The following is a 26,473-nucleotide window of genomic DNA, read 5'->3' as shown; positions in this document are numbered from 1 at the left end:
ATTACCATTCAAAGTACTAATCTAGTAGTACGCAAGGTTTATTCCTCAAAGACCCTACTTAAACATACATAAAACGATTAGCGTTTCTGTGGTTTTAACTTTGAAACAAAAAACTCTTGCCGTTTATATAGTTTGGATTGACATGCAGCCCTACGCAACAGTTTGGACTGCACAATGACATTACTCGTGTGTCTCTATCCTGCAGTCTCTCCGCTGTGAGCTAGCCAAGGATATTCAGATTTATAGGCGCGAGGTGCCAGAGCAGAAAAAGGACTCTTGGCTTAATGCTGACACATCCTTTAGCCTCACTTAAGCACACAGTAAAATGAGTGGGCCGTTTCAGGCCGTACTTCATTATAATCTATGTTATTAAGGGTTCTTTGGTTATTTATGTGTCTTTACTCATTGGCTCCTGAGGTAATGGCACAAAAGGAGAAAAAGCACAAAGAGTATTGGGCCAGTTAATCAGTGCCGCTCAGTGACAATGAGAAGAGCTGACAGCAACTAATAAAGAAAACTGCCCAGCCTTGTTTTTCTCTGCTAATGCCTTCTCCCGTGGGTCATCTTTGGCAAAATCCCATAGTTTGAGATTAACACATTATACATTGTCTTGTCTAGGCAAACATAATTTAGTTGTCATACTATGGACGTGGGTGGGGTCAAACATGTCTCTTAGGCCAGCAGGACAATGTCATTTATTATCACACATGAATCGCCCCATATACCAACATTAGTTCAAGTGAAATCTCCAATGCATACATTTAGACTACTTTTTTTTACAATATAAAAATCACAAATGACTGTTTGATTTGTTGGGACATTACTAGAAAAGCCCTTTTTTCAGTCATGCTTGTTCTACTTGTAATTAGACTGCCTCTTGCCCTCATCTTTTCAAATAATAAGACGGGGATATATGACTTTTTCATAAGATGGATAATGGAATATTCTGGAACTCATGAATAATTTAGCTCCACAGCCTGACAGTGGAAAGTACTAGTCTCTATCTTTGACAAGATCCTTCTTCCACCTTTTGACTCTGAACTCTTTCACCACTTTGCTGATTTTACTATAGCTCTCATCATGCCTCTCCATGACGACATGTGTCATCTCGCATTATGCTGCCATGAACATAATCTGGTTGTCTGAAGCAACTGCTGATGCCCGTGTATGCATGTAGCGTGTCTGAAAGGAAAAGCTGTGTTTGATGGAGGGGGTTGCGGGCCCTAAGGTGAGAGTCCTCCTCACCTGACCTATTTAGATCACAGCAACAGGGCTTTGTTAGTGCCACAGCCATATTTCTCACCTCGGCGTGTTCTCTTGACATGTGTCGAACTGGGTAGGGCAGTTCATTGCTTTAATAACTCAAGAGAGCATTGTCAAATCAAGCCGGGTAAACCTCTGCGCTTTAACCGTAGTAGTTCCACATTTATCCGATTTGATTGTCCTGAGGTTCCCCCATGGATCTAAGCCCTATTGACACACTGGTGATGTTTACAAATGACGAGCCTTACTCGGTGTGGCTTGTGCTAATTGCTATTGATGATTAAAAGCCTGTTGCTAAAGCGCTAATGCCGCTGACCCATCGACCGCCACGCTATGCTACTATCTGCCCTTCGATCTGTGGTGTGTTCTTAAGGGTGCTTTGCAAGTCGCTAATAAAGGCATACTGATAGCACTACTGTGAGTCACTTGACTCTGGAATAATGTACATTTTTGTTATTGAAATTTGATTAATATTCCCTGTGAAAAGATAATGCCCAGTCCATGAAACAAATCATTCTTCATTCATACATTGATAATTGTATTTCTTATTATCTTGATTTTGTTTTTAACTGAAACATGGCTCAACAAAAACTAAGGACATTTATTTGTAATAGAATCTGCTCCACCCAACAAGAAAACAAAAAAGATGGAGGTGTCTGAGCAGTTTTAGAGATGAAATAGTTGCTCACAGGTTGTCCTTTTGCATGTTTTCATAATTTGAATACATATCCTTTTAGAATGGAGCTGAAACAGTCTCCATTCATTCTCTTCATTGTTTTATACAAGCCTGCCCAGCACTGTCAAAGTTTTATTGAGGATTTTACTGAGATACTTTCAGTCGTATGCACAGACTTTGATGGTTTGGTCATTACAGGTGATTTCAATGTTCATGTTAATATTTGTGACAGAAACGCTAAAGCGCTTGATACTGTCCTTACTCAGCACGTGAGTGGCCCCACACCCAGCAGAGGGCACACTCTAGATCTCTTAATTACAAAGAGGGTTAATATTTCAAATGTCAATGTGGTCGATGCTTCTGTCTGATCATTTCTTCTTTGACCGGTCTGTTTTTCCTAAATCACCGGCTGGTCCTGCAGTTGTTCTGAGGAGACACATAAATGACACCTCCGGAGTACTGTTTATGGAAATGATAAACTTTGATTTAAATGTCTTATGTTCTAGTGTAAATGATTTGTTGAACTCTTACATCTAGTGTTGTGAATGTTCTGGACACATTTCCCTTATGAATAAAAATAGACAGAAGGCCCCATGGAGAAATGATGAAGTAAAAACTTCCGGTTCAAAAAGAGACTTAGAAAGAAAATATGCACATGTACAACGTAATTTTATGTAGAAGGATATTATATATTTTTATGAAATTGGAATCTTCAGTAACGACTCTCGTGTGTCCTGTTTGCCACAGTAATCAGATTAACAAACCCTCCAGCTCAGCTGGCGTTAGAACTAATTTCCACATCCAAGTGTAATGAGTTTGTATTATTCTTTAATGACAAAGTTCAGGGCAATTCCACAATGCAAAAAATAACTTGGAGCTGACTCACTTTGCACCTGTAACTGAAAACTGTCCAGGAGATCGTCACCATCGTGACTCCATTATCAGGAGTTCATCCACATGCTGCCTCGATCTGTTACCCACAAGATTTCTAAAGTCTGTGCTGAACAGTTTGTTAGCACCAACATTCCCAAGAGCTTTGAAAACTGTGGTCATAAAGCAAGACTGAATTCATCTTCTTTGGCCCACAGAAACGGACCTCTACTCTGACAACATTCAAATCTAAGATAAAACTGTTTTGTTTAGCTGTGCATATGACTGAAATTATTTTCTTAGCACTCTTCTCTTTTATGCCTTAAACTGGTACTGTTCCATATTTTGTTCCAATGCATTTTATTAGGATAGGAGTAACCCGAACCCTTGTTGGAAAACATGACTACATGTCTAAGCCGAGGTGTGGACCTGATTATTTACTTGATAACATGGAGCCTTCTGGCTTGAGTTGACATGATGCTTCTGCTCAGAAAATAAATGTTTTTCAAAACCATTCTTTCTTTAAATTTGCAAATAGAAAAAATATGAGACACTTTCTGTAATTTGGTGACATTTCTTGAAAGGCTGCAGAACCCTAACCCACACTGCAATATAGCCTCATGGCTAACCCTAACCCTAACTGCCATATAGCCTCATGGCTAACCCTAACTGCCATATAGCCTCATGGCTAACCCTAACCCGCACTGCCATATAGCCTCATGGCTAACCCTAACCCGCACTGCCATATAGCCTCATGGCTAACCCTAACCCGCACTGCCATATAGCCTCATGGCTAACCCTAACCCGCACTGCCATATAGCCTCATGGCTAACCCTAACCCGCACTGCCATATAGCCTCATGGCTAACCCTAACCCGCACTGCCATATAGCCTCATGGCTAACCCTAACCCGCACTGCCATATAGCCTCATGGCTAACCCTAACCCGCACTGCCATATAGCCTCATGGCTAACCCTAACCCGGCGCGGTCTAAAACGGCCGCGCCACAAAATAACATGGCAGTTTCAGCCGCGCGCCGCGGCTCTGTAGACACTCCCTTCTTGAAAAGACATGAAGTAGAGGACTTGGGACTTGGACTTGATGCCTGGGACTTGAGAACTTGTGAAACAAACCACCTCTGCTTAAATGTGTAGTTTATTGACATTTGGCACCAAATTAGTTTAAATACGCAATGGAAGATTTTTCTGCGATTTGAGAACGCAGGCGGAAAAAACATACATACTTAATTTTATATACATTGCATAATTCACATTTCCTATATTCTGGTGCATTTTAAATTAAATAATAGTAGCAACTTATTACTCTGCTTATTATGAGGACCCCCACAGTGCCTAAATATTTCTGCTCCGCCCCCTGCTCCACCCAAAGCCCCTCTCCTGCGCTTGTGCAGAATGCAGCTGCTGTAGAAAACACTACAGGCTGCAAACTATTGATGCTTTCTGTGGCATTTATAAAAACATGATTTAGACATTTGTAAGAAGTTCAACTACATCACTTTGCACACGCCGCGGCGTCAGCTCCACAGTTCGCTGCGCCAGCTTCAACGCATCCAACATTGTTTCATTTGCTCTGTTTCACCGTTTATTATTGAATATGGGACCATGGGATCATCCAAATACAGTTTTCCGCCTTATGGATCGTAGAACATGTTGGATCTGTTTCTCTGAACTGTGGCTTGTACAGTGGAGCTGTCTGTTTGCATCTCAGACCTGCTGGAGAGAAAGAGCTCAAGTTTGAGTCCTAGAGCTGATTTTGAAATGATTAAGACAAAGTAGGACAACTATAGGCTCCATGGTTAAATGGAACGTGCAGCTGCTGCACAAGAAGCCATTGTCCTTCAGTCCAGACTGCCTGGTCAAGCTGGTGTTGCCCCTCGGAGCACTTGATGCCTTTCACACTGCGCTTTATGTGCCCAATGGGAGCGGCAGGCGGCACTGAATGGAATAGAATGTGTATACGTTACACAAGTGCGCAGCAATTCAAAACACGTCAATTCTGGAACGGTCTATAGGCTACATTACATTTTACATTACATTTTTACATTCAGATATTATTCATGATCATATTTTGACATCTAGAAAAAAATATTTATTCCTACATATATCAACTGAGATTAGCAAGAAGATTGACATAGTAGATTAAGCTTCCATTCCCTCCCAGAGCTTCTCAATTGGATTTGGCTCTGTGATGTAGAGGTCATACAAGTACATAGAGCACGTCGTGTCCAAAACCACTTTGAGATGATGAGATGACGGATGCTGCATTCTGCCCCGGCACTTAAGCAATGCTCAGTTGCTAATTCGTGTGCAAAGGAAATATCCGACACATCATTAACAACAGTATCCTTCATAGACTACAAAACGGAATTGTCCCATGGTTTTTATAATGCTATTGGACCGATATCCCCGGTTTGACTTGTTTTACAGCAGGTTTCACTTATCATTTGAATGTTTGGAGTGTAGCATTTTGAAAGTGGAAAAAACAGAGCGGTATGACTATTATCAAGACGACTCGATGCATTTTTGCTCACACAACTCGGCATCCAATTAAATGTCAAGGAATGTACTTTTTTTCCTGAGAGGATTGTCCCAAATTTGTCCTTTCCGTCAGGGCTACAGCTTTCAGTCGATTGGTTGTTGTCCGCCGCAGATATGCTTACTGAGATTTTAATTTATTATAGTGTTTTTTTTCCCTAATAACAAAACAACATGGCGGTGCGGCTTTTCTTTTTTCCCCATTTCATTTCATTTTTTTAGCACAAAGCCTTCGCAGCACACCACGCCATTTGAAAACGTCTTAAGCCGAGCTGACATAATTCCTCTCTCAGTAGTTGCTGGGGTCTTATATTTCCGAGAGCTCGTCAATCAGGGCACTGGTTCAAGGAGTCATTTGTTGCTTTTCCATGGAAATGAGAATTAGGGAGGCATTGAGAGCCGGTGCCGAGTGAGGAGATGAAGCCTGCACAGCCCCGCAGCCGCTCTGAGTGCTTCTGACGGAACAATAAGAAATCAAAGCCGCACGCTCGCAGCACTTTGCTCCGTACAAAGTGTCTAGCATCAGCCAACGGATTAAAAGCCTCCATACAGTACTGGTCTTCTTCTAGTACTTTCTTCAGTTAATGCAGTTGATATAAGTGCAGGAACGGTTGCTATTGCTTCATAAGATAACGTCTGAATGGGTACTTCTAAACACAACTGGATCATGTTATATCTGACTGTAAACGTCTTAATCCAGCAGGGTCCAGAAACTGAGCAGGTCATGGTAACCTCGGTAACGATATAATACAAATGACTTCGATTCATTATTTCATCCCGTTTTTTACTTGCAATTGGAGTCAAATGTTTTAAAAGGGCAACATGGCTTTTGTGAATTTAATGCTAACAAACTGTGTTGAAGACGACAAAGAAATGATCAATGTTTGGTTAAAAAATATTGATTAGCAAAAGAAAATTGAATTCCGTCATGTGGGTAGAGTTTTTTTAGCGTGATATTTGATCCAAGTAGCTGCTTCATAGTTCATCTGACAAGGTTCTGGTCCATCTGAAAGGAGGCGTAAACTAACAGTAGTTACAATAAAGAGTTGTTCTAAGTCTATTGATCTTGAAGTGTGAACGATCACCTGAGTCTTAAAGATGTTTGCTTACTTCCTGGTTTTACATTAAAACCTGTTACCACCCACCTGTCCGCCGGCAAGCATTTTCTAGATCTCAAATATTCTCTTACATCATCACTTTTATTTCCGTGGTCAATACCAGCAAGCCATACATCATTTTAAAGCTTATTTTCTCAACAAAACGAATATGTCATTGATTTACATTGAATAATATGCCCCAAGAAGCAATTGCCAATAGTTTGTGAGAAAGTCTCAACTTTTACAAACGCATGTCCTACCTGTTTGCTGTTTATGACGGAAGAAACGGCTTTAATTCTGTACATTCTTGTACTCAGTCTGTCCGTAAGGAATCATTGAAAAACAATATCCACTCGTATTTTTCCTGAAGTTATCCGATTTCGAGATATTGTCAAATAAACAAACTTTTCTTCGTTTCTCGCCGGACGAGAATGCGCTTGTCCGGCGCATTTCTCCGTCCATAACAAATGACCTGTTTGACCTATAAAATAATGTTGGATATCCTTCTTTTCTTCAGACTGTTACCTACAGAATGAGACCATCCACGAATTTTTCTGTCCACAGGTTTGTTTGCTACAGCCTCCGCAAAAAAAAATGCGCCGCTTGCGACGCACATGGATTAGTCTGTTTACATCTAAATAGCGCCGCATGTGAGTGACGTAGAAGAATTTGATTGTCATATTATTCTAGCCAATAAGATTAGCTTTAGAAAGAGGGGCGGGACAAAGGGCTTATTGACACAGAATCTTCTGTATTCTCGTGCGTAAGGCTCCGGGAAGGCTGCAAAGAGCCAGATTTCTCGGCAGGATTTTGCGCATAACGTTTTCTGATTTTATTAGCCTTTTGGACGTGCATTTTGTTAGATATATGTATTATTATACCAATATAAAAATAAAATAAAAATATTATAATTTTTTTTTTTTTTTTTTAACCTCTTTATGGGAAATTCATGGGTAAACTCATAATTACACATTTTCACATATATTGTTTTTAGCAGTTATAATTGCTATTAGTGGCCTACAAAACATCAAAATGTATGTTTTATGATCATAGAGGAGCTAAAATTGTAATAAAACAGTTTGGCACAGTTGGCACATATTTGGATCACTTGTTCCGAATATACTTTTTGATACAAAAAGGTCAACAGCACCAAAATGCCTGTTCCTAGAGATCTGAAACTTTACACAGTTGTTGTCAACAAGATAAACATCATGTACAGTGAACAGCATATGCACACAATGAAGTATGTCATGCTCAGAACCATTACAAATTGACAATATTCAGGCGAGACTAAAAAAGGATGTTTTGTTTATGTTTGGGCTTCTGTAGTGTAAGTTCTGAAGCCCAGACAGTGTTCATGTGCACATCTGCAGAAACTAGAAGGCCTAAGCTTTCTAATGATGCATCACACTTGCATGTGGAACATAAGATCCTCTTTTAATAAGCAATGCCTTTTGGGTATGTCCAACCATTGTGCACAGGGCGAAAATAGGTGGATGGTAACAGGTTAAAAAAATCATCATTTGTGTCATACTCTAGAGATACCAAGGGATTTATGTGAAATGGTAAAAATGGTTAAATGCTCTTTAATTTGCCTCTGTTATGGAAAGCTCTGTTCATTTGATGTGCAGTGTTTTCCTCCCTCTAACCCTGCCAGTCTTCAGATCACAGTGAGGCCATGTCCTCTCACACGGCTCCATGCTTTCCCTCTGGTGCTCCTCTTACCCCCGGCCCCCTGCTCTCCCCTCTCTCCTCGCTCCTCTGTCTGCAGGGAGATGATGGAGTGGCTCACTTGCACAGAGCTCAGAGTTAATTAGGCTTGGCCATGTCACACGTTCGATGGCCAGAGCCAGGTCTGGAGCTAAACCCAGTGGGGAGGCCGGCACAAAGATGGAGATCTGGAGCCTTTGGCGTCCACCTATTGCCTTCTGCTGCTGGGACCGGTCCTCTGCTCCCTGTAACCCGGCCTCAGTGCATCATGGGAGGACTTCAGATGCATTCCCACAGTCGAACTCTCGACTCTCGCTTGCTGTAGAAAATGAGCTAATGCTAATTGTGTTGTTATATAAAATAATAGAACCGGGGGAGATGTCGGGCATAATTAAAGCAGAGTTAAGGTAATATAGACTTTTAAGAGCTTTCTCCCATGTTATATTCATTTCCCCTTCTCATTTACCCTTTCAGTTGGCCCTTGTATTTAGAGTGATTAATGCGTGTTTGAGTAATCTTTATTCTGCTGTAGTCATTCCCCCTTTCACCAATCCTATGCACTTAAACAGTGATACACGATGGATTCTGAAGCATCCTAGCAATTTTGTAAGAAGAAATCCACTGTTTGGAACTGTAGTAAACCATAGTCGAGGATCTCTGCATGGTCCGGCAGAGCGGCACTTTGTTGTGTTGACGTTTGCGGCGGTAAAGGGGCAGGCGGAGATCAGGAAGGAAGGGGAAAGCTACAACATCTTTATATGAATACTTGAGAGGTGATTGGTTGGTTAAGAAACTTCAATGGAAACCAAAACCATGACGGACAGGCGGTACATGCAGTAATCTCTAAATTATATTTGAATCGGTCTACTTGAACTTGCTTGTCCAAAGAAAAAATGTTTCTGTTCAAAACTTGTATCTCACTCAAACATTTACAGTGGCTATTGTTCACAAAGTACATGTGACATGTCAATATGTGCTTGTCTGTATTGATTTTAAATTATGAATGAATCACTTGTAGAACAATCAATGGCTCAAAAAGTAGCAACGGAACATTTTCAGTGAATGGATCTGTGGAAGCTGCGGTTGCCCGAACATGAATTGAATATAAAATCTTTTGTCATTTAGCACAATTACAACAAGTTCTTCCATTCATTTGCGCCATAGAGAATGAGATAGACTGGAATAATGATGATGGGAATTAAATTGTCTTTTCGTCTTTGCGAGATTAGCGCGCGTAATCTGACAAATTAGTCGTTTTAGGGATCGCTTTTTCATTTGGTTCATTGGAAATGCCAGTCCGGTGATTGGCCTCTTACCTTTTGCACATTCAAAGTTTAGATGCTTTTATAATATAGTCACTGCTCCTTTAGTTGGCAAATGGTGACGATCCATGTGCTACTGAACGCCTCAAACGTTTTTACACCAGCAGCTGTGTTTTTTAACAGTTTCAGAACGGGCTCTTTGTCTGAAACCGTACGTGTTTTTGTGTACTCATGTTACAAGCAGAGTCCATAATGTTGTGTTTTTTGTGTCCTTGTGTTAGTATGCAAGTCAATGGCATTTCAGTTTTCTCTTTTGCTAGATCAATTCCATTGGCTTAGACTTTTGCACGAATAATACTAGATTTATGACCTCATTAAAGGTTGTCATAATTTACATTTTAAAAATCATCTGATTTCTGTGTAATCTGTTCTTCAAAAACAATCCTTTTTTGCATTGAATGGACAAAATAAAAGGCATACAAATATATTGTAGCGTTGTTGTAAATGCAAAAGGGCAATGCTATTCGTTTTTTACGTCAGGTCACAATTAGAGCTTCAGCAATGAAATCAACTAATGGTGACTTTAAACGATAAGTGTGGTTGTGTTTTTAATAATCGTAGTCGCAATCTGGACTATGCAGACTCTAAAAGACCTTTTATAACAAAGAAAGTGGCATTATTAAATTGAAATGTCTAAAATAATACACCTAAACTGTGAATAGTCTGTATCTAGAAGCCTTCACTCCCCATATTTGAACCTTTGCTTGACTGATAATCTAAAATGTAAATAAATACATTGTTTTACACGTTAACTATTTGGAATAACGATCACTGACAAGCCGACTACTAAAATAATGGTTATTTGCAGCCCTTAGGCTTGGAACTATGCAACACATAACATCGACATTGTACTCAGTCTGCTCACGGTAAACAATACCTCTGCCAGTGCGCTCGCATCGCCTTTTCCCCCTTCTCCACCACCTGTCTTCGTTGGCATTCTAATTCCACTTCCACTTTGTGCTAAGCCACGATTCCACACTTCACATTTAGCGTAAACATCTTAACAGAGCCGTCAGAAATCAGGATAGTCTCAGCTTAAGTCTCGTGTTAAGGCATTTTCTTCATGCACGTTTCTCCTGCCCTTTCAAATCTGCCACTTCACACCGCACAATATTTCTGTGCCTCGGCTACAGATTGTGGATGCCTGTGTGCATTCCCCCCACGAGCTTAACGGTGTGTACAACCCTTCAGATGGAGAATCATTTTCCCTCTGTCTCCCTCCCCCTCCGCCCTCGCACACTCGACATAAAAAAAGAAAAAAACAGAAAGAAGAAGAAGCGAAAATCCCATTCCATCCGTGACATTCTGCCCGCGTAGCAAAAACACATACAGACACTATACATCACAATGTGCAGGGGAGAGCAGCAGTCTGGAGTCACAAGCAATAGGTCTACGGGCGCTATCGTATTAATCTAACGGCCGTAGAGGCGCGATCAAGCTGACAGTGACGTTTTCACGTCTCACCACGTCAGATTAGCGATTGACTCTGAGCCGTTGTTTTAATTGTCTGGTGGGTTTCAAAAGTACTTCCTCTCTAAAGTGACGGTCTTTTGTGTCCTCGCAGGCTCCACGTACAGCGTGCTCTCAACAATGCCCTCGGACTCGGAAAGCAGCAGCTCGCTCAGTAGTGTCGGTACGTATTACGATGAAACACACTGGCGATATGTGCAAGAGGCGGTTTTTAGTGTTTGGAAAGTGGACCCATGTTTAGTTGCCGCTGTCACAATTACTATCTCAAACCTTTACTAATAATACCTCTACAACCATTGAATAACGCCACATTGACGACAGAAACGCAGGTAATTTCGATAAGGCGAGAGACGTGTGTTGCTCAAGGACACGGCGAGATTGAACGGGAAAGAAGGGGATTAGCACCATCAACCTTGCCGTTGTAGGGCGACTGCTATAACACACAGGATACAGTCAGACAGAGACAACTAGTTGAATAGTCAGATTATTTGATCCGATTTTGGTGTGTTTATGTGCACATGTGAAATCCTCACATCAATAACTAACTGTTGTTTTTTGTAATTTTAAGATAAAGTCCAACACTTTTTAAAAATTACTTTCAATCTTAAACATTTTCGCCTTCGTTTTTGTTAGTTTACCACTTTTTTGCATAATTTTCCTTGTCAACACACACAATCAGAAACAAAATCAGATCACTCACATCAGATCACCTGTTTTACATGACATTTCAACAATTTAACTCCCGAAATCAGATTACGATCAGATTTTTGGTGTGCATGTTAAACTGCTTCTACAACATTTTACTACTATATCTTCTAAACCTCTGAAAGATAACATGTAATGTCTAGTTGGTGGTTTAACACTTTATTTTAAAAGGTGCACTATGTAACTTTTAGGGGTTTGTCTCCTGCATCGCAAACGTTGAAACAAAAGTAGGTTTCCATCACATTTTGCTTTGCAGATCTACGTCCGTGTAACAACAAAGCCCAACTTTGGCTCACACGTCTTTGTCTCCTGGAGGAAGTTTGCAGCGCTGTGTGTGTCTTAGTTTTGACATGGTTCCAAATTACTCAGCTGTGTTACGTAAAGCTCCAAAAGGCCCAAATATTGAGCCAAAGACGAACATAATCCCAGATTTCCTGCCCCAGTGCCTGCCATCGGTGTCCTTTTTGTGAAGAAAACATTCCTCCGAGATGACTGACGCCTTCTGTAATACGAAGCCTTTTAAATAGATGTTCCGTTTAACCCAGGCGTTCAGAAATAAACCCTGAGAAAACATGGCGTTAATGTTCAAAATGTTCCTATCTTTGAGACAAATATGGTGTAATTGGGATGATTCATTAGCCCGAAATTGGCCTAACGTTCTAATTTCAAACTGTTATTAAATACTGGGTCCATTTCTTTTTCATTCATCTTAAAACTTTAAATTTGTGGTTACTAAATATGACTCAAATGTCCATATGTTTTTTTTAGGTTCTCCCGTTAACGGTGAAGCGTCGTCTCCGCCTCCCGCCATTAACGACAACCGGCCGCCCGCAGACAGCCTGGACACCATCCTGACCCAGCTCCGGCAGGTGACCCGCGAGAGGGACGAGCTCCGGAAGCGGCTGGCCCTGGCATCGCCCGGGACCACCTTCGACGACTGCAGGTGCCACTTTCTCCCGTCTGCTCGCCTCACTTTGTTCTTTCTGCCAGAGCCCGACCACAGCCAGGAAAACGGAGTCATTTCAAAAGCCCAGGAGCGTTACCATTCCAGAGGACACTGAAATATCTGATGAATACATGTATTAACTAAAGGAATTGAACGTTTTTAAGATATTTACACAATCTATCGACCCACACGCAGCTGACCCAGTTTTCTGACAGTAGGAACAAGCATTTACAATTAGTTAGTGTTCAGGTATTATTATTTGTCAACGCATACAGTAAATATTGTGTAATTTGTATAGATTTTGTCCATTGTCATTTGTTTACAATGTGGTTGCTAGGTAAAACGGGCAATTAATGTATGTTAAAAATGAAATTTCCACTTGAAGATATTTGCTGAGAACAGTTTTTTGGCTTTAATAATTGCAAACAATTCTTACTGTAGGATACGATTGGGTTTAGGATTAGGTTGGGTTAAGATCAGGTTTAGGTTAAGATCAGGTTTAGGTTAAGATCAGAGTTTTGGGACAGGCTAGCTAAAGAAAAGACACTTACAGTTACAGCCCTCATTCCAAATCATGTTTTCATCTCGACTCACTTTTCCTTGTCTGTCACTGAAATAAATGCTCACTCAACTGTTTTTCTCTTCTAAAACGTTGCCTTTAGGGTGATAGAATTATGAACAATATTCTTGCATCGTCGCTCTGCTTTGTTTTAACTCACTCAAACATAATACATCTGAATAATCTTTTGAAATCGAGCCATTTTCGCTAAAGAGATAAAAGAGTTCTACCGCCTGGAACGCTCCAGCGCTCATTTCACACGACGCAGCACCACCTGAGGAAACGACAAGCTAACACAGACACATATGCTATCTCTCACCTCGCTTTGACTGAGTAGAGGTGTTAAAAGTTATAAATAGATTCTAATTAAACGTGTGAACAAGTGAACTGTGAGATGAGTACTCTCAACTCGCGTTCCAACAAAACAATCACAACGAATATCATCGATTTTCATGTTTCTTGACAAGACGGCTTCTTTTTTCCCCTTTTGTTTTCAGGCCAAATTCCAAGCCCAGCCACGACTACGAGCGTCTGAAAAGCCAGTGCATGAGAGCCATGGCGGATCTGCAGTCGCTCCAGAACCAGCACACTAAAACGCTCAAGAGATGCGAAGAGGCCGTCAAAGAGGCCGACTTCTACCAGTGAGTATTCAGTTTGAATGCCAAAAAAAGCTGTTACCAGAGTCCGGAAATTCAAACAAATCGGACAAAAAATAGTCTGATTGATTGCGCTAAATTCTGTCTTGTACATACACGGGTATAATAAGTCTATCTTAAACGAGGGATGAATTTAATATCCTTCCAAAATATTGTAAAAGCTTCAAAGTATAGGCATTTGTATAATCAAATCGTAGCCTGGAGTGGTCCAATAGGCAATGTCACAGTTATCTATCAAGACAATTGCATTTCAGTGGGCTATAAAAAGCATTAAAAGGGTGTTATATGAAATGATTGCATCTGATTCATGGATATTCAATTTGGTTCTTCTCTAGATTTGATAGTACCCAGACCTGATATGAACTGGAGAGTGTGAGCTGTGGTTCAGGTCGATGTTTAGCAGGATTGTCAAGAAGTCTTGTGATGGGAGACAATCCAAAAGAAAAATTTGTCTTATTGATACAAAGATCCAAATATTACATTTATTTGTGAAAATTTCGATTATCCTTATTTTCTGCACGGTTAGGCGTACTTAAAAGTCTTAAAAGTTGAAAGTACAGTGCGCCTTTATGGATTAATTCTGGTTGTGTTTACTGACCTAAAAGCCATTTTGTGTGGTACACGTTTTGTTTTGCTTAATAGTGCTTTATATATGAAACATTATCGAAAATAGACCTGAGTAAACAGTCCAAATGTCCCACATTCTAGAGGACCTGAGCTGTTTAACTCCATAAATCAGCTTCAGACTGATATGAGCATTTTAACATGAAATTGCATTCATTAAGTTGGTATGAACCTACAATAACCTGAGCATATCTGTGGCAAGTTAGGTTTTTCCCTCCATGATAATTCAGTCTGCTGCCAGTAGATGGAGTGCCAACACCAATTCTAATGAGGAAATGCCTAACAGATGGAAATAAAATAGTCATGTGTGCTCTCAATAGATATTAAAGGAACAGGATGTTACTTTTTATCCAAAAAGTAGACTAAAATAAAAGCATGTTGTGGTTTTACTTCACTAAAATGTGTAAAACCTTTGTACTTAATGTGAGTGAGTGTGCGCCAGTACTATAATGTCTGCTGAATCCTGACTAATTGCCATGCGTGTCATAGTTGCAGAAATAGTGTGTTTAACAGTGTTTGTTCCCCTGCTCTCCTCAGCATGCTGCACAGCCGGGTCCTGGGCGAGCAGTCCCAGCTGAAGGAGGAGATGGAGAGTCTCAGGAGGGACAACACAGCTCTGGTCCGGGAGCACAACCACGTGAAGCAGAGCTGTGAGGAGCTCAAGAGGCTGCACGGACAGGACCAGAAGGAGCTGTCCGACCTCAGGATACAGCAGCAGCAGGTACGACATCATCATCTCACCTGCTCACAAGTATAACGGAAATAAACTCCCCGATTAGTGCAAGTTACAACGTTTTAAGCCACTCGGTTGATAAAGCTAGTTTATGCTGGCTTCTTTTTTTTTTTTTTTTTTAAATCTAAAATAATGAGTTACTGGTCCCTCCCCTCCATTTCGACCTGCAGCTAACAATCATTGTGTTTAATGCTTAGTCTAGCGATCATTTTATCTGGATTTTTTTCTAAATTTGACCCCGATGAAGCTGAAGTGAAGCCGTTTGAGAATCTTGATGGAGCACATTTACGGACAAAAACACAAAATTTACACATTTTCTCCATCATTTTACATGCAATTGCTGCTCAATTTGAATCATTAAAGTTGTTTCTCAACTCATGTTTTGGAACAATTTTTTGATTACTAAATTAGATTTAAATTACTAAATTAGACAGTTATTTCAATAATCGATTTAGTTTCAATAATCTGAATTTCCATGAGACCGTATGGATATATAGTGCCTTGAGTATTTGTATTTGTGACGGCGCTACAGTTGTGTTGCTTGTTTAGAGAAGGGAAACTTGTTTTGTTTATTAAAATACATTATATTCACTGTTATGACGATTTAAAATGGGTATATTTCAGTCAAAGTTTGTTCAGGTAAAGAAATACTGTCGTGTGTAATATACTGATCATCACATGCATCACAAAATCATAACATTATTGTGTCGTGATCGTCATTCCCAGCCCTAATGATGAAATTGTCGACAAAAAATATAATCTGATCCGACCAGGCAACTCTGAGGAGGTAGTTAATCTTGACTACTTTTTATTTAAGCGTACGCAGTGACCTGTGTGTAGTACTGCGTGTGTGTGGTACTGCGTGTGTGTGGTACTGCGTGTGTGTGGTACTGCGTGTGTGTGGTACTGCGTGTGTGTGGTACTGCGTGTGTGTGGTACTGCGTGTGTGTGGTACTGCGTGTGTGTGGTACTGCGTGTGTGTGGTACTGCGTGTGTGTGGTACTGCGTGTGTGTGGTACTGCGTGTGTGTGGTACTGCGTGTGTGTGGTACTGCGTGTGGTGCTGCAGCGACCTCAGGAAACACCGCAGCAGCTCTGAGCAGAGGGCAGCCAAGCACAAGGAAACGCACACGGAGCGATTCTGAAAAGGGCAGCGGCGTCGGGCAAAGGGCAGGGCGACCTAAGCCGTGTAGCGACATGACGACCGGAGCAGGCAGAGTAAGTCACGGCGACAAGGTCAAACCGGCCCCCCGCCCCTCCCACCCCGCCGGCCAGAGCGACGGCAGCAAGACTTTATCAGCAAGAAGCAAATTCACATGTTTGCGGAAGGCGCCGGTGGAAGTACTCGCAGGGGAAATCTCAACACATTAGTGCCATCTGCTGTTCAACGCTCACAAAGTACCTCAAAATGAGATGCCATTTGGCGTTCATCACATTTTCCACAATGAACAACAAAGAAAATAGAGCCATTCATCTCCGCGTTATGATGAAGTTGCAATCTTTAATTGTAGTGCTGGAGCGTTAGGCACCGAATGGCTTCCTGCTATTTTGGTCGCTATATTGCTCATCGGATTTAAACTGAACCATTATTGTTGCTTTTTTCTTTTTCTCAGGGCTGCAATTATTTTAGTAGCCAAATGGTTATTTCTATTGTACAATTAGACTTTTTGAATACATTATCAGGCAAATAAAGGTGTAAATATAGTGACTGAATACTTACGTGGATATTTACGTGTAAAGTGCTGCCTATTGCTGAAAATCTGAACTGCTTTATTATTATTTTTTTAATTTAGATTTAATAATGCTACGGGGTGGGAGAGGGGGTTTGTAAATGTATTTTAGAGTCTGTATAGTCTTGTGTATAATGATAACAATTGCCAAAATACTATTATTTTGTTTGGTCTTAAAGTGCCATTCAGTTTTAGGCCTGGAAATGAAGAGATCTATCAAGTTTCTGCTCTCATTTAGTTGATTAATCGGTTCGTGGAGTCTTATTCGACCACACTTTTTGTTGGTTGACATTGACAAATACCATAGTTTTATTGTGAATTCAAGGCTTTATAAAGAAAAGGCATGAGTGAGTGAGTTTTAGGAGTGACTTTATGGTTTAATCTGCCTATTTACTCAAGTTTTTTTGTAAATAGTTTTTTCTGTGCAAGATCTTAACAATTTTCAGAGCTTTTGCCTGCTCCACCCCCACTTGAAGTCAAATAATCGATGCACAGGACATGACCAAAATGTTCTTTAGTCTCCACAGCTCTACACACTTTTATACCATCTAGTAGACAATATACTTTACTCCTCTGTCTTGATTTTAGAAGCAAATAAACATGTTTCCAGTTGAATCTTTTAAAACTTCAAGTAATAATGCAATTTTGAATAATGCAACTCTAATATATTGCAAATGGATATCTGTCTGTCACCTGATTAATTCCAGTAAATCTTGCAATGTTAAAACTGCCGATGAAGCTGTGATTGATGCGTCCTCACCAGGTAATGAGGGAGAACGGCACGTCGGAGGTGCTGAACAAACTCTACGACACCGCCATGGACAAGCTGGAGGGCGTGAAGAAGGACTACGACGCCCTGAGCAAGCGCTACAGCGAGAAGGTGGCCAACCACAACACGGACCTGTCCCGCCTGGAGCAGCTGGAGGAGGAGAACCGGCGGCTGCAGAAACAGACGGACGCACTGCTCATTCAGAGGGACTCGGCCATGCACTACCAGCAGCAGTACTCCACGTCAATGAGGAGGTAAGGGGTGTGGCTGTGCTAATACTCAAACTGTCAGGACAACAACTTGGCACATGCTTTCCGAAATGGGGGTTAAAGTAGTGGTGGATGATATGCAAAAGAGTTCATGTCATGACTTTTTTTGAGCCTGGATTGCAATTTCTGTTTCGGCTTTGATTCCTGTACGCTCTAGTTGGTTCTATTCACCTGTAACTCGCTTAACAGGAGGAGTGGGTAAAAGTATGGGTGGGTAAAGGGGTCTTTTGAGGATAGAACTACATTAAACATACACTCACTAAATCATAATATCAGTTTTGTCAACAACAACAAAAACTGTATATCTGTGCTTTTCTGACTACAAACTGATCTCGAGTTGTCTCAGAATGGTTGATTTGATTGGTAATAAGGATGTTATAGCTATCCTTTTATGCTTTATTTTTCATTTTTTATGCCATATACACTGCCTGTCCAAAACAAACCGTTGCCACTTGGATTCAACTAATCAAATACAGTACTCTTCCTACTGGAGGGTTAGTGTGAGCGGCTTCTCATTTCTAAAACAACCATGTGGATAGACAAATCCCGTGGTCATGGAAAAGATGTCAGTGTGTTTGAGAAGGGTCAAATCATTGGCATCGAGCAGAGAAAACCTCTAAGAAGAAGAAGCTAATGTATTGCAGATCTGAACCCCAGAGAGTGTTTGGGACGAGATGGAGAAGGCTTTGTGCAGTGGTCACTCTTTGTGCAGTGGTCACTCTTTGTGCAGTGGTCACTCTTTGTGCAGTGGTCACTCTTTGTGCAGTGGTCACTCTTTGTGCAGGGGTCACTCTTTGTGCAGGGGTCACTCTTTGTGCAGGGGTCACTCTCTCCACCATCAATACAATATCAACTGTAAAAAATAATGCCACACTGGATGGAAATAAATCTTTTGACATTGCAGTAGCTTATTGAAACTCTGCCACAGCGAATGTGTGCTGTAAACAAGGCTAAAGGCGCTCCAACAACATTTTGGAGTGACTTTTTTTTTGTACCGGCAGTGTATATAAAGATATATGCAGTACATCATTGATACAAAGACACTGTAGTGTACATTGGCTGGATGAGGGCTGTCATATAATATATTGTGTGAGCTCTGCTGGGGTTATAAATAATATCTCTGCATGTGTAACCAGAGTAAGCCCTTCTATGCAGAGAAAATGTAGTCCTATTTCACAGTAATTGTATTAGTTTTACGAGCTGCTTGTAGAACACTATACGAGTTTGCAGCGCAGTAATATTGCGCTCATAAACTCTTTTTTATTGTTTAGGTTTGATTCAGTGCAACAGGAACTGAACAAGTCGTCCGCCCAGAACAAGGAGCTGCAGCGGGAGATGGAGCGGCTACAGTCCGAAGTCACGCGATACAAGAACTTACAGCTCAAGTCTGCCAAGGACTGCGAGAAGTACAAGGAGGAGAGGGACTCTGTGTTCAACGAGTACCGTCTGATTATGAGCGAGAGGGACCAGGTCATCAAGGAGCTGGACAAGCTGCAGACGGAGCTGGAGGCGGCAGAGGCCCGGCTCAAGAACACCTCCTCAGAGAGAGTGGTGGCCAGTGAGGAGCTGGAGGCCCTCAGACAGGTACCAACACACTGTACGAAGGAAAGACCCGGTTTATGCATCAAATGGGCTTTTTTAATACTACTATATATACACACACACTATGAACATATGAATATGCACATGCAAATCTGCCCAAATCATACTAATGGAACTAGTAATAATGGTGACAATAACAAATGGTAGAAGGAAATGTGAAAGAAATAATATTAGATGTGATGATGATGATGATAATACTTAAAATAAATGTTTTTCTGTATTTTCATCACTGTTTACATTGTGGATTCATCAAAGCTATAAACACATGAAAGTGTCTAAAGTGAAAACCAATTCAGGAGACTTCATCGCGAAAAGGGTTTGCAGCAACAGAGCAAGTCTATTTAGAGTTTTTTTTATTCTTTGCAACATAATTCCATAAATCTTTCTTCAGTATCGACAATGACAAAGTAGTAGTGCATCCAAACTTTTGACTGGCAGTGTTTCTATCACATTTATTTGACTATATTAATCAATCACAATTTTTGGATTTACATTTTATTTTCTCAAAACCCAAATAAAATCAGCTTTCAGTATGAAGAAGACATTTAATTAAGTTCACAAAATAATAACTGGACAGTCCTATTTGGACACCTTTTATTTGGTATAATATCTGTGTAGTAAGCCACTACAGCCTTATGTGTGCTGATGTTTAAGCCAGCAGAGGACGCAAAGAATGAAGCAAAGCTAATGTCAATAGCATGCTAGCATCGCATAGTTACAACAAATCTGGTGTGTGTGTATATACGACTTTAAAACTACAAAGCCGTGTACACTCTGAAGAGGGAGGCTGACAACTCCAGGCGTGATGAGGAGGATATGATATTCAAAATAATAAAATCGACATTCAACAAGTAAGAATGTGCTCTTCTTGACTAAACTTTATTTCAAAAAGGTTAAGCTAATGCTGTCGGGCTGAGTGCTCCACATTCATAAGGAGCAGCCACCAAAAATTACCTGCCCCCATTCTGTCTTTTGTTTGGGGCACCGCCAGCAGAGCAGCACGCTATTTTAGAGTTTGGATTTGGAGTTTTTGGGAAACATGTCCTCAAATATTAATAAAACGCTGATGCAATATTCCAGAAATTAGTTTACAAATGTGACTGCAATTGGAGGCGCTGCACCTGATTTAGTTCCTAGCTTCCTCATTTTTCAACGCAATGAGTTTTTATAAGCCACTTTCACAACTTTCAGAGCCCAGAGTAGAAACATTAGCATACAAACGGTGCACTTCCTGCTTCACAGCGAATAAAACAACACAACACCAACACCACCACACAACTGCTTTTTCACTGATCTGAAGTTCTAAAACTGTGGTAGTAAGTTCTCCAGGATGTTTTAAACCGTGTATAAGAAGTTTCCTTTAAGTAACGACACAACATCCTAAAGCCACTTGACGTTTTTCGTTTTGGTCAGGAGCTGAACTCGTCGCTGGTGGACCGCGACCGGGCCATCTGCGAGAGGAACGAGCTGCTGGAGAAGTACTGCCACGAGGTAAAGGACAAGGCCGAGGCGCAGAAGGAGCTGTCCCAGGCCTGTAAGGACATCGAGACCGTGCGGGAGGAGAGGGACGTGGCCCGCAAAGAGAGGACCGAGGCCATCGTACAGAGGGACCAGCTGCTCCGGGAGTACTACCAGGCCAGACAGGTGAGGCCACCAGGGGGCGCTGTGGACTAGTGCACGCTGGGAAAACAAGTCATATATTTTGTCTTATTGATAAAATGATATTGTAATCTGATTATAAAGTCTAAACTCATACCAAGTGTAAGATAAAAATGGCACAGGAATAATGCACACAGAAGTTATTATACCTAAAAACAAAAATCTCACACTGAGATCATTGAAGCAGGGTGATTTTGACATCAACCTCCCGCTTACCTTCAGAACTGTGTTTGGACCTCAAAACATCTTGCTTGGAAAATCCACAATGATATCTGTATATTTACACAGATGGACATCAGTCTGGTCACTCAGCGAGTTCAGATTGGTGTGATTGACAGATGGATTAGCCAATCAGACACACGCGCAACATGACATTCAAACTTAGGCCTTTTTGGTTCTCTCTCTGTGTTTTTAGGTTTTTGTTTTTTTGAAATTTGGGGTGGGTCTAAGTGCACCATGTAACTTTTCTGCTCCTCGCTCTGCCTACAGGGTCCACAGTTCGTCCTCAAACTTACCTACATTTACAATTACAGAGGCTTTTTTTATTTCTCAAAAGTAGCTCTAAATATTGCCTCTTCGTCTGTAACTTGACCTGGCCAAGTTCCTTTGTTACAGGAATAAAACAAAACTGAAAATTGATCTCAGAATAAACAGTGGAAAAGCTGTGGATTAAATTAACTGTTCCACTTGTCATTCCTGTGTTTGCCACATGATAAAAGGTTTAGTTTCTCCACTGTCACTCATTACGTTGATCATCTGTTTGACAGGATTGGAGTCACACCTCGGCCGTTACTTAAATACGCATCGATGAATATTTAGCTTCAACCTCTTTGTCATTTCACATTTTGTATTTGTCTTTTCTCGCGTCTAGAAACAAGACTCTGCCACTCTGGACATGGAGAGAGCCAGCAAAGAGATCGACATGTTGAGGAAGCAGTACGAGGCCATGTCGCAGGAGCTGAAGGAGGCCACGCAGGAGGCCGAGGTGGCCAAGTGCAGACGCGACTGGGCCTTTCAGGAGCGGGACAAGATCGTGGCCGAGAGGGAGAGCATACGGTCAGACACGTTTGGTTACACGGTGAAGTATAGTCGCATGTAGAGTAACGTGTGTGTAGTTCATACTGCAGTACTCTGTGCGACAACCTGCGGCGAGAGCGGGACCGCGCCGTCAGCGATTTGGCCGACGCACTTCGGAATCTGGACGACACGAGGAAACAGAAGAACGATGCGCTGCGGGAAATGAAGGAAATCAAGTGAGTAGAAGAACAGGAGAGCACGCTTATGTTTGTTGGACAGGGCTGCCGCGGTTTATTGACTTGTTTAATCCAGACAAACATTACAAATACAATTAAACAGAACCTAAAACATGTGAAAATACCTCTTTTTATAACAAAGACAGTGGCATTTTTAAATTAAAAGGTCAAAACAATTGTGATTCAGTAGATTCTAATAATACTTTTTTGTAAATATTCATTATCTAGAAACTTTCTGTCAACTTATTTCAACCGTTATTTGGTTGATAACGTGTTTGAAAAGTCTGTGTGGATTAGAAATAATAGAATTAAAACAATAATAGCTAAATGTTCTACTAAAAGGGAATTTGCACTTGTTTAATGTTTTTGGTGGAGGTTTTTCCATCAGCCTGTGACCAAGGAGATGTTAATGCTTTGCCCGGAATGTTCAACAAAATGGCATCAAACGATCTATGAAAGCAATAAGACACGCAGATGCCAGACCCTCCACTACAAATAAGTCACTGATTGTATTTAGATGAAAAAAAAAATACTTTTTTATTGCTTGACTAAAGGTCAGAGAGCAGATAAAATCCCTTCAGAACTGTTTTTAGTCTCGATCTGGACATTGTCAGAGCAGAGGCCTGTCTCACATCTGCAGGAAGGTTTAAACTGCATAAAATGCTTTTGTTGCGAATTAATTTATTTGTGTATGATTCTGGTACGTTCCACGATTCACAAATGAAGCGTTTGAATAAATGACAATTAGAATAAGAGTCAAATAAGGCAACATCAACTAATATACGTTTTTTTCTTTGTGTGTAATATGTGCAAAATCTGAATCTGAGGTTGCTACCCAAAATGCTACAAACTGGGCTGGTATAAAAAGTTGTGCTGTAAACATACAAAAGAGGGTATAAAGAGATATTTCTGCACTTTTATGATTGATTGCGTCTTAAACCTCAACTGATCTGTGATAAAAGGTCTGAATATAGATATCGAGGTATCGAGATGAAACAATAGTGGGATATTCAGCTTTGCCCAGCTCTAAGGTGAAACCACTTTGAAATTCATAATATTTTGAACCAGCCGCACCACATATCCACAGATTCAAACCTGTGAGCAGCAAGTGAGCGGGCACGACACATAAAACATCCTCAAACATTTTCGAATCCATGTGTCCCTCCAGCAGCGCCTCAAAGCCTCTGCAGAGTGTTGTGTGTGTCGTGTCTAAACTAATATTCTGTCCACTGGGACCACACCAGTCCAAGTTGTTGTCCAGGCCATTTCCACACGCCCAGATTAAAAGAGTAATCTTGAAAAAGCAGGACTTGTGCCCGCTCCCTGCCCCACTCCCTGCCCGCCCTGTCCTGCCCGCCAACTCTGCTCTGTTTTTGGTGCTGCTGAAGCGCTCTCTGCTGGTTGTTTTGTATATTACAGTTTTTATGCTGGTTCATTAAACAGGAGATTAATCATTTGACTTCCACTGCCTCCTGTGTCTTAGTTGATAGGACAGTGAGGTATTGTAGGTGTTTGGTAATGAGGCTTCATATCATCTGTAACAGCAATAGGCAGGCATGTTGTTATTTGGTTTATTGATGAAAGAGTGCTGAAATAAAGGCAAACAAATATTGATCTCACTTAAAATCACTTGCCTGTTTGCTATTTAAATTATGTTGTGTGTAATGTTTTAATTTAGCGTTTTCCTCATATTTTAGCTTTCAAACCCACCGCAGTCACTTACTTACATTCAGACTCTAATTTACTACTAAAGCTGCACAATTTCAGAAAAAATCTTAATCGTGACAAGATTTGCAAAATGATTCTGTTCATAATGCACTTTGTAAACAACCGCAACATTTGAGACATTTATATGAATGTTTTGAAGATTTGAATATTGAGTGTATTGTTTAGTTTTAAAAAAAATCTACAAAAAGAGCTGATTTAAAAAGAAAAACGGGGGGGAAATGTTGATGATATTTTTGCATTTTTGTTATTCATTTTACAGGCATTTCATACTAGCTTAATAATAATTTATATATTTTAATCGAGATACTTTATTGATCCTCAAAAATGAAATGATTCAGTCGCTGCAGCTCTATTAAATATCCAGACATTATAAAAAAAAAAAAAAAAAAAAAAGTATCGATGTACTGAATGAGCACCAACTCAAACTGCTATTTTGAGCCGATTACAATACATGGACCAGCCCGAATTACCACTAAATTCAATTAACAGACAACACAATTAAACAATGAAAACAAACTTACTAGGATCTTTAAGTCTGCTCGTCTAATAGTGGTAATTATTTTTGACTCTTCGAAGTGATATTAAAGGCGCAATGGATGATTTTTCGGCGATTTGAGAAGGCAGGCGGAAGTGCGCATGCGCACTCCCCGTGCAGAACGATACAACACACACGTGTGTTTGTTTATTAGCGCGACGGAGCGCATCTCTCGTCTCCCGTAGATTTCTGTCCACTTCTGCGTCAGCTCGAACTGTCTTTCTCCGTCTTCATTTTGCCCCGTACACTGAGGGAACTATATTATGATAGATCCATGCGCTTAGGCACGCGGAAACGTGGGGGCGAACCGCACGCGGCTGCAGGTGAGCGATAGGTGCGTTTTATGATTGATACGTGGCAGGACTAATGATTTATCCACGCCACGAGGAAATATGATAAAAAATTTGCTGAAAAAAATCGTCCATCCCACCTTTTAAGGTTTCATGACTTGTACTTTTGCCCTCTGTCCTCTGTCCTCTGTCCTCTGTCCTGTATCTGTGAAGGGAGAAGATGGACAGCACTCTGGAGAAGGAGGCTCGCTTCTGTCAGCTCATGGCTCACAGCTCTCACGACTCGGCCATCGACACAGACTCTCTGGAGTGGGAGACTGAGGTGGTGGAGTTTGAGAAGGACCGGGTACGCATCTACCTGTCCACATGTTCTGCCCTTTCACTGGCACTGTGAATGCAGTTCGGACACAAATGAAGATATTTTGCACAGATTGTAATATTCTAATACGTATTTTCAGAATTGGCTTCTTACTTTCTTGTAAATAATGCTTCTCTTGTGGTTTTATTTGTGCAGTTTTGCACCATTTGGTTTCTAAAACTCTGTATATTCTGATTTTTCACATCAATTCCCTATAAGATCTTTTCTACAATCTCTGTCTACTTCTTAGGGTTCTCAAAGTATCAAAAATCAGATACTAATTGATACTAAAACTAGTATCAAAACTAGATGCTCAATAGAGAAAGTATCAATACTATAAACATTTGATGAAAAGGATAAAATATGATCTTTCCAGAACAGTTTTAGAATGTTTTTGAGCTTTATCAGAACTAGTATAAAACCACATCACAATATATAAAAAGTACTATTATTTTGTGTTAAAAATGCCATCTATTGTCAAAAAAGGAGTAATTTAGTTTAGTATTTTTTTATTAAACAAGAATAACAACACACACAGAAAAGGAAACAATAAAATAAATAATACGAGTGTAGCTGATACAAATAATCTTGAGCAGTAGTTCTCAAACATTTCACACCAAGTACCACCAAAGAGAGAGTACCACCAGGTCTAAAGTAGGAGTACGCCATTGCTATACGTGTTCTAAACTCAAAAAAGAACAAAATGTGGATAAAATAACACATAGCACAGTTTGAGAACCACTGACCTCGATAGTTTTTTGATTGTTCTTTAGCATATTTGTCCTTTTCAGTGAATCTATTTTCAAAGTCTCCATTTTTATAAAGAACACTCCCTTTCTCATTGGTTCAGTTCATTTCTGTTTTCTAACGTTGCTTTTGTCCTTGTCTGCAGGAGGACATGGACTTGAAGGCTCTGGGGTTCGACATTGCAGAAGGGGTAAACGATCCATATTTACCAGGAGACTGTGGGATATTTGTTACAAGAGTGGACAAAGGAAGTATCGCAGACGGAAGGTTAAGGTCCGTCCCCGTTCCGATCCGTCCATTCACTCCGCAAACTTTTCACTCCATTAACTTTCCCTGTGCCCATTTCCCA

General features: G+C 40.7%; 1 protein-coding gene across 4 annotated transcripts in view; it reads left to right on the top strand.

Annotated features, from left to right (window-relative positions):
* The window catches only part of dlg5a (discs, large homolog 5a (Drosophila)), a 67,015-nt gene that overhangs the window by 11,032 nt on the left and 29,510 nt on the right, over positions 1–26,473 (top strand). For all 4 annotated transcript variants that reach the window (XM_072437382.1, XM_072437380.1, XM_072437381.1 and 1 more), the window contains exons 2-12: positions 11,057–11,125; positions 12,436–12,610; positions 13,670–13,813; positions 14,990–15,173; positions 17,678–17,937; positions 19,224–19,536; positions 20,968–21,198; positions 22,085–22,269; positions 22,341–22,466; positions 25,233–25,365; positions 26,270–26,397. In XM_072437382.1, the coding sequence (XP_072293483.1) occupies positions 11,057–11,125; positions 12,436–12,610; positions 13,670–13,813; positions 14,990–15,173; positions 17,678–17,937; positions 19,224–19,536; positions 20,968–21,198; positions 22,085–22,269; positions 22,341–22,466; positions 25,233–25,365; positions 26,270–26,397 (1,948 nt within the window). The remainder of the gene's footprint in view (positions 1–11,056; positions 11,126–12,435; positions 12,611–13,669; positions 13,814–14,989; positions 15,174–17,677; positions 17,938–19,223; positions 19,537–20,967; positions 21,199–22,084; positions 22,270–22,340; positions 22,467–25,232; positions 25,366–26,269; positions 26,398–26,473) is intronic.

The sequence above is a fragment of the Eucyclogobius newberryi genome, unplaced genomic scaffold (genome assembly GCF_026437365.1).
Source record: "Eucyclogobius newberryi isolate DKJ021-1_F unplaced genomic scaffold, fEucNew1.0.hap1 SCAF_8, whole genome shotgun sequence".
Taxonomy (NCBI): Eukaryota; Metazoa; Chordata; class Actinopteri; order Gobiiformes; family Gobiidae; genus Eucyclogobius; species Eucyclogobius newberryi.
The sequence above is the reverse complement of the archived record's forward strand: the minus strand, read 5'-3'. Positions and strand labels throughout refer to the sequence as shown.